The sequence below is a fragment of the Humulus lupulus genome, chromosome 1, assembly GCF_963169125.1.
Source record: "Humulus lupulus chromosome 1, drHumLupu1.1, whole genome shotgun sequence".
NCBI classification, from domain to species: domain Eukaryota; kingdom Viridiplantae; phylum Streptophyta; class Magnoliopsida; order Rosales; family Cannabaceae; genus Humulus; species Humulus lupulus.
Window position 1 is genome coordinate 307,628,444 of NC_084793.1, and position 9,532 is coordinate 307,637,975.

Below are 9,532 nucleotides of genomic sequence, written 5' to 3' on the forward strand. Positions count from 1 at the left end.
AATTTCGGTTAATTTAGGAGAATAAATATCAAGAAAAAATATAAGATAAATTTGAATTAATTTAAAAAGAATAGATTTCAATAACAGATATAAATATCAAATTTTAAATTAAACTGTTTAATATTTGAATGAATATTTAATTGAGTTTTCGAATCCTAATAGGAATTAGAAATCTTTAGATATATATATATATATATATTTGAGTCTAGATCTAGGCTTCAATTAATTGTCTCGAGTTTATAGTTTAGAACAAAAATAAGAATCAAAGAAAAATGTCGAGGATTGAAAACATTTCTAAATGTGGCCAATCCTGGAGACGATTTAATGCACTCATGGATGTATGTCATCAGTTTCTTATTGCTGATTTTGTTGACAATGGGCCATCATCAAATTCTAATTGCAGAGTTAAAGCAAAAGAAAACCTGAAAAGAAAGAGATCCACCGATGGTGTCGCTGTAGGACCATATCCACTGCCACCTATAACTCCTGCATTGAGTAGGATTATTAGTAATGCACGTGGTATTATTACTCCTGATCCTGATGCTGACCAAGAATCAGCAGTCTTCATTCACCAAAAAATGCTTTTTGAAGCCGATGTTAGCAAACAACAAGGTCGACTTTCCATGTCAATAAGTCAAATAATCTTCGATGATTTTCTAAACGATGATGAGAAAAATAAAGTTGAACGAAATGAAGGATTGCAAGTTTACATTATTCAACCAAATTTGGATATAACAAGCCTCGTACTTAAAAAGTGGCAATACCCAAAGAAAGATAAAGCATCTTCTCCTGTTTCTTACGTATTTATCAAGAATTGGCTCGATGTTGTCAAAAGGAATGGACTAGAAAAAGGTCATATTGTTCAACTTTGGTTTTTTAGAGATATCAATGCGAATCCCTGTTTTGCATTGGTCAACCTAAGCAACGGCTCAACTTAGTAATATTTTTCTTTCATGTGTTTAGTGTTTTTAGTATCAGACTAGAAAGTATATAGTCGTTTTTCTTTATTATTATTTATTTATTAAAGTTGGAAGTGTTTTTTTAGATGGATATTAAGCTTGTAAGTTTGACTGAATAGATTATTGAAGTTTTATGGGAATTATTAATTTTTTAATTTGTGTGGAAAATTTATTAAAAAAAAGTTAAAAGTATGAGAAACACAATTAGTAGCTAACTAAAACATGAAAATTTCATATTTTATTATAATTATGTTTTCTTTGATTATGAAAGTAATTTTATTCAATTTTTTCTACCAATTTTCCTTCATCCTTTTTTTCTTTCAATTTTTCTATTATTCTTCTTCTCATTTTTATTTATTTTTTTTCTTTCATTTTTGTATTCATTTCTTCTTCTTTTTTTCTACCAATTTTTTCATTCATATTTTTTTCTTTTCATTTTTCCATTATTTTTCTTCTTCTTTTTATTTTTATTTATTCATCAGTTTTTTTTCTTCATCATTTCTTTTGTTTTTGTAACGACCCGACTTTTCTTAACTAGACCCACTGAAACGCGACTATGACTATCCGGGGTCAACTAGACCCTTACGGTCAACTGATGGACCCAAAACGAGTATGTTTAAAAATTTATAACTCGCAAGCGCACGAATCGTATTTATAGAATAATTTTCGTGTAAGCACGAGATCGAATCCAAAAGAGTTATCTAAAATCGAAAAGGAAACTATTTTAAACCAAAATTAATAAATTCTAACCTAGTTCCAAAGATTGATGAGAATTTGTAACAATAAAAATAAAATAAAAGATAATAATAAAGAAATTAAAGACAATATAAATTACTAAATTAATAATTGCAAACAAGATGGTAAAATAAGATTATTAAGATAATATAATCCACAAAATACAAGTTCAATAATATTTATAAGTACATTGATTCCCAAGTTTTAGTGATAGTTAAAATAAATCAAACTATCATTTTCCAAATAGATTTCTAATTTTAAGCACAAATTACTTCTAAAAATATAGGATTTTTCTTCACTTTTTCAAAATTATAATTTCAAAGCATTTAGTGTAAATCAATCTAATGAAATAACAAATAAATCAATGAACATTATTTATAAGGCAAAACATAATATTTTTGTTCTAAGCATGGATGTGTTCAATTTAATGACACATCTTACACAAAAGAATATTATGTTTTTGCAAAATGAAGAACAAAGTGTAAATATGTGCTAACAATCCAAAATACATGATATTTAAGATGAAAGAAGATATTTGAAGAAGATAATTCCATAAAATTTGTTGCAGAAAATGATAAATCAACATATAAAATAAATACTATCTAGTTACAAATTGTTTCATCATTACCTTAATAATCTTAAAAAGATTAGAAACTCATAACTAGAATAGCAAATACAAAATAAAAATTACAAACATAAATAGGAAAATTTGGAGGATGAACCCCCAAATTTTTCCTCTAAAAATACATAGAAAAAAAATAAAAAGAAGAAGAAGATGAAGAGAATAGAGAGATTTTGAAATGTGTAGAGTTTTTAGTATGGTAACCTCCCTCTCTAAAAATGGACACCACAAATCCCTTATTTATAGCCAAAAATGATGATTAAAATAATCAATTCAAATTAATTATAATATGGCAAATAGGAATAAATTATAAGGTGTAATAATTATGTTTTGCGGCAAAAAGTGTAGAAAGTGGGATAAAAATGGTATTTTTGTCATAGGGGACAATGGTGCTTTTGGACAATTTATGGGCTCAAGACAATTGGCAAGGAGGCTGCTTGGACTGTGTGGCAAGCGGCTGGTTGTGTGCACTAGCGTGGGCTGGTTGTGTGCTCGGGTGAAGGCATCAGGCGGAAGAGGCTGAGTTTGATGAGGAATAAATGGTGGGCTTGCTAGGCGGGCCCAGGAGGGAAGCTTCATTGATGTGAGGGCTTGGGAAGGATTTTGTTGGTGCATGAAGTGGAGTCATGTGGAGCTGAAGATGGTTGACCGTACGGCTGGCAGGGAGGAAGCTTGGATTTGATGAAGGAGAAATTGGGCTTGGGCCATGGGGCCTGAATGGAGAAGGCAAAAATGCCACAATTTGTTTTCTTGTCTTGCTTTCTTGAAAATGTCATATTGTCCTTCATTTTTCTTTCTTTTTTAAGAGCATAAATTTCCTACAAAATAAATATAAAATAAATCATAATACAATATTTTCAATTATAAAATAAATCAATTTAATTGATTTGAAAATATTAATTATAACTTAATTATATTTTACATTTAAGTTCAATAATACAACATTTTTTTACCACTAAACACAACAATAATTCAAATAATTAAACTACAATATATTACAACAAAATAACTATAAAAACACACAAAAATATATAAAATCAAAATAAGACTAATAAATTCAAAATTACTTAAAAACTTAATAAATCAATTAAAAACTCAAGAATTAAGCAACAATTAGCACATAAAAAGTGGTGAAATAACTCTATTTTGTAGAGTTATCATCAACTTTGGTAAAAATCGGACGTTAAAAACTAAATAAATTTTAAAGTAAACTTTAAAAAATTTTACATTGGAGTACTTTGAAATAAAATAGTATTTGGATGGGAAGTTTTAAAAACAAAATGTAGTTAAACGTAACTTAAGAAATAGTTTGTAGCCACATGGCTTTCTTTAAATAAACTAGTAAACATGAAATTGATAAAAATGTTACTGGACTTAGCAGAAAACTTAAGAACCCTTACAACCCCGTAGGTCGGTTGTTTCACATTATGCATAATTCAGACAGAATCCCCTCCGGCTCATTGCACTGCTCCTTAAGCTTTGCCCTTACCTACACACACAGAGTAACTGATGAGCTATAACACTCAGTAAGGAAGCTAGCTACAACTCATGATTCTACTATCCAAAACAAACTTTGCATAACAGAAATGCATATCTAGAAATTGTAAACTATGCAACACGTCTAGCATATTCACATAAGTCAAAGTGTTGCGTAACATACTGAAAACATATAACTGAGTCATCGTGTTATCTGTGGGGTCTTAATCCCCGTGTGGCCTCCACGACCCAGAGAATACTCACCTCCTGTACCAAAGGGGTACACTCCGCTAAAACACGATGACTTTACTGACTTGGCGGATAACCCCGTTGTACTGCTGCATGGGGATCCACCTTCACAAGGTTTCCCACTGAGCCATCGAGTTATATGTGGGGTCATGATCCCCGGGTGGCCTCCGCAGCCCAAAGAATACTCACCTCCCATGCCAAAGGGGTATACTCCGCTAAAACTCGATGACTTTACTGACTTGGCGGCTAACCCCACTACACGGCGGCATGAGGTTCCACCCTCACAAGGTTTCCCTTGACAGTCACAAACATTGCACATGCATTCATGATAACTTCTGCACTAAGCACATTCAAACCCGATAGATGGGTACTATCATGCGCATCCAGCCATATAATCACACATATATATAGCAACTAGAATTTAACTAGTAGTATACAAGCATGCAAACAATTCACTAAGATCACAACAAGCTAAGTTACTCTTGGTGTATACTTCCTTACCTCTTGTCCTTAACTTTCGCGAATTATGTCTTTGTGAGTATTTCTGATCGCGTTTAGACCCTATAATCATATTATGACAATATGTCTTAGTTTATGCTTACTAAGATTCTAAAATATATTAGAGAATTTAAAAAAACAAAACTGAAATTCCCGACCCTGGCCCAAACTCGAGCCCTTGGGGTAAAATGACCATAATACCCCTAGGTCATGTTCGAAATTTCAAGTCAAAACTGTAATTATTTCTTAAAATTTCATTTTTCGATGCTCAAGTCCAATTCACAAGCCCCGAGCCCACCTCTTGACCTTGAGACTTAAAATTGGTAATATTGTACTTCCTAAAATATTCTCTAAGTCCTTGAAAATATTTCATAGGTTCTAAGTCATCAAATCTAAATTTATTTGAACTAACTCCCAAACTTAGAATTTTTCTTGAAACTTACATAATAATTCCCGAGCCTAGCTTGTAAATTATTATACTTGGACAATTAACTAGGGAATTTTTATTCTTAATTCTCAATAATCAGATTTTGATCTTAGAATACCTAATCCCAAGCCTTGCAGTAACTTTCTAAAGTTTCGGGGCTAAATACCATTTTTTGTCCCCTTTGGTTACATATTGGTAACCATTAGTTACCAAAAGAAACATCAAACCATGCATGCATGCTCACGTGCACAAAGCCCTCATCAATGGCTCCTTGTGCACGGCCAAGAATGGCAAGCACTCTTCAAGTCCAGTTTCGAGCCATAGGTACCTTCCACAACGTTCACTGTCTCATCCCGGTACCACCATGACCCTCACCTCTGGCCACCACCACCACCGCCACCGGTGGTGGTTAATCGAAGCAAACGGTCGACAATGACTCCCAAGTTTCAGCCGTGGCTCCCAAACACACCAAAGGTGGAACCCAACCCCAAGGAAACTTCTAATACACCTCTGGAACTCTTAGGGGTGTGGAAGAACACCCAGCCCGTAGCCTTAAACATCATCACCGCCTGCAACCTCCATTAACGCCGGCGGTGAAGAAACTCTCAATGCAACCATCGGCCATGGCTACAACCACCACCTTGCCACCCCAAAACTTAAGATCTACTATATTAGACCCTTCCCAACACCTTAAGGATGTTCTCTAGTCCTAAAACGCTGATTAAAACCATACATAACAGCCCATAAATTCATCACCATCCTAAGAAACGAAATTGAAAAATCGGAAACTTAAAACTACGAAGGAAATCTATGAATATAAACCTCTTACTGTGGCCAGTTCTTAGTGTGTTCTTTCTTCTCCTCAACTTAGTACAAAACACTATAAACACAAAAAAAACCATTCAACATGAATTTGGAACTCAGAATCTAAGAGAGAAATTAACACAAAGTAGGTTCGGACTTGAGTTATTTTGTTCTGACTAATCTTGCACCGAACTCTCAAAACACTCCCCCTTCTTTCTCTTGCTTTCTTCTACAATCAAAATAGAGGTTCTAAGGACGTGTCTAAGGTCGTAATCTAAAGAAAAACCAAAGAAATGACTCACCGTACCTTCTTCTTTTTGGACCCGAAGTGGTCGTACAGTACAAAAACACAATGTCTCAGTTTTTCTCTCAGTTTTAATAATTCTTTTGCAAAATATAATAATAGGATTATATATATATATTTTGAAATTAAAATATGATTATATATTTATTATGCAATAAAAGGAAGATTAGATGATATGAAAATAAATTTAAAAAAAATGGTGTTTTTATTTGAGGATTAAAATTTCGGTTAATTTAGGAGAATAAAATTCAAGAAAAAAGATAAGATAAATTTGAATTAATTTAAAAAGAATAGATATCAATAACAATATAAATATCAAATTTTAAATTAAACCGTTTAATAGGAATTAGGCTCAGGCTTCAATTAATTGTCTCTGAGTTATAGTTTAGAACAAAAATCAGAATTCAAGAAAAATGTCGAGGATTAAAAACATTTCTAAATATGGCCAAACCTGGAGACGATTTAATGCACTGGTGGATGTATGTCATCAGTTTCTTATTGCTGATTTTGGTTATGATGGGCCATCATCAAAGCCATCATCAAATTCTAATTGCAGAATTAAAGCAAAAGAAAATCTGAAAAGAAAGAGATCCACCGATGGTGTCGCTGCAGGACCATATCCACCGCCACCTATAACTCCGGCATTGACTAGGATTATTAGTAATGCACGTGGTATTATTACTCCTGATGCTGCTACTGACCAAGAATCACCAGTCTTCATTCACCAAAAAATGCTTTTCGAAGCTGATGTTAGCAAACAACAGGGTCGACTTTCCATGCCAATAAGTCAAATAATCTCTGATGATTTTCTAAACAATGATGAGAAAAATAAAGTTGAACGAAATGAAGGAATGCAAGTCTACATTATTCAACCAAATTTGGATATAACAAGCCTCGTACTTAAAAAGTGGCAATACTCAAAGAAAAATAAAGCATCTTCTCTTGTTTCCTACGTATTTATCAAGAATTGGCTCGATGTTGTCAAAAGGAATGGACTAGAAAAAGGTCATATTGTTCAACTTTGGTTTTTTAGAGATATCAATGCAAATCCCTGTTTTGCATTGGTCAACCTAAGCAACGACTCAACTTAGTAATATTTTTCTTTCATGTGTTTAGTGTTTTTAGTATCAAACTAGAAAGTATCACTACAACATTTCAGATTATATATACCACTTAAAAATGACATTTTTCAAAAAGTGCTATTGATTTAGATGTTGATACTGCATATTGGGCTGGTAATATTATGTCCATATTATGTTATAAATAATTTTGAGTATTAAGGTTGTAAGTGCTATAGTCATTTTTCTTTATCATTATTTATTTATTAAAGTTGGAAGTGTTTTTTTAGATGGATATTAAGGTTGTAAGTTTGACGGAGTGAATGGATTATTAAAGTTTTATGGGAATTATAACGTTTTTAATTTGTGTGGAAAAATTTATTAAAGAAAAAGTTAAAAGTAATGGAAAAAATTTCTTAATTTTAGTAGCTAACTAAAATATGGAAATTTTACATTTTTTTTATCATAGTTATGTTTTCTTTGATCTTGAAAGTAATTTTATTCTATTTTTTCTAACAATTTTTCTCTTTTATTGAGATTTTTTTATTAATACGTATATAAAAAATTTATAGTTCATTTACACGGTAGATAAAGAATTAATTCAAAACTACATAAACTAAAGTTTTTTTATTAAAAATACGGCCTCTTGTAACCTTAAATCTATTCTTTATTTTCTTATGCTTTTACGGGAATAAGGTTTCAGCGCTAATCAACGAGCCTTGCCAGCGTCTCTTCCCACTTCTTTCACTTATTCTCTCTGTCCCTTTTTTGGTCATTTGCGTGTGCTTTCTTCTATGTTTTTTTGCTTATTTTTCTGCTACTTTTGTAGCTGCACGTGTCATTTCCGAGGGAGTAAACGCTATCGTGTTTGAGCAAACGACATGTCGTTTTTCAAAAAACGACATGTCGTACGGACACATTTTTAAAAAAAAACCATACTTGTTTTAGGTGTGTGGGAGGTCCATTTTGGGCCATTTTTCACCATTTCACTCTATTTTTAATATCATATTATTTTCATATATTTATGCACAAGATTAATTCATGAATTTTAATCATAATTGTATTTGTATTTGGTAACTCTAAGATTTAGAGTTATTTTTATGTCTTTAAACTTAATTTTCAAACCAAATCAAAGAGTAATGAATTGTAATTAGTTGAAATGGTGTCGAATTAGTGTAAATTTATGTTAGGAGTAGTTGTGTTTGTGTTTTCATATTTTTAGTGATTTATGTAGTTTATGTTTTGTTATTCAGGTTAGGAAACAGGAGCTGAGGGAACTGTGAATCAAAGGGAAATGTTGCTGAAAAGGGAAGGATGCTAACTCAACAATGCTGTAGCAGTCAGTCTTAGCAATTAAACAGAAGCTAGAGAAAAAGGACTTCGTGAAAAAAAAAAAATACTCCAGCTGGAGTAAATGAAGAGAAAAGAGGCGGCCAGGTGGAAAGTGTACTGAGTACTGAGTCAGCTGAGTATGTGGGACAAAGTACATGTAGGCAAATGATCTGGATTGTCCAATTAGGGTAAAGGAAAGTACCCTAGAATTAAAGGAGGCGGCCGTATTTTTTGGGTGGTGACCATTTTTTGAGAAAGAGAGAGAACTTTTGGCTAAGTACAGAGAAGGTTTTAGGGAGAAGATTTAAGAAGAGTACGACCAACAGAGAAGGAAGAAGGCTGATGCCATAAGGAGGATTTGAGCTCACAACTCATTCTTCCTACACCATTTCTTTCTCTTTGTATTAATTTCATCTAATTTCTGCAAACTCCATGGATTACTTCTGTATTATTTTCATGTTTAAGTTTGCAACTATGAACTAATTTCCTAAGGGTTTGGGTGATTATGAACCCTCAAGTATGAACTCAACATATAAATGCAATGGCTAAGTGATTATGTCTTTGTTCAATTGAATGTGCTTTACTGTTATTGAATGTTAATTATTGGCCATTTTTAGCATTTACTAAGCTAGATCTAACTTGGAAAAGGGAAGTCTAGCTGATTTCATTCAATTGATGCAAGAGATTCATCTAGTTTTAGGTGATTTTGAGTAGTAGAATATGAATGTTTTGCTACCTTGCATAACTTAAGAATTGATGCTTAAATGAATGTTTATAATCTGATTTCATGCAGGAATGTATAGAAGGGGAGTATAGACATTAGATTGCACGTTTTGGGAAAAACTTGCTGGGTTTTACGAAATTTGTTAACACTGTCATAATTGCTAACCCATTGCTGAGCCATTGCTGTAACAACTGGAACGAACCGAGGGGAATTAATCACCCGAATCCATTTTTCTTATATCTGAAAACCACCCAGTATTTTGTCATTTTAATCTCTAATTTTTGGTTTAATTCCTTTGTTTGTCTACAATTATTTTCAGAGTTAATTACCCAATCTTTCCTTTG

At 32.4% G+C, this 9,532-nt stretch overlaps 2 protein-coding genes across 2 annotated transcripts; both read left to right on the plus strand.

The window, feature by feature from the left end:
* Positions 1-332: 332 nt before the first annotated feature.
* Positions 333-938, plus strand: LOC133781681 (B3 domain-containing protein At2g32645-like). The gene has a single exon (XM_062220745.1). The coding sequence runs from the start codon at positions 333-335 to the stop codon at positions 936-938; it is 606 nt and encodes a 201-aa protein (XP_062076729.1).
* Positions 939-6,487: 5,549 nt separating this feature from the next.
* LOC133781699 (B3 domain-containing protein At2g32645-like) lies at positions 6,488-7,165 on the plus strand. Its single transcript, XM_062220767.1, has one exon. It carries the CDS (start codon positions 6,488-6,490, stop codon positions 7,163-7,165), a length of 678 nt encoding a protein of 225 aa, XP_062076751.1.
* The last annotated feature ends 2,367 nt before the right edge of the window (positions 7,166-9,532 follow it).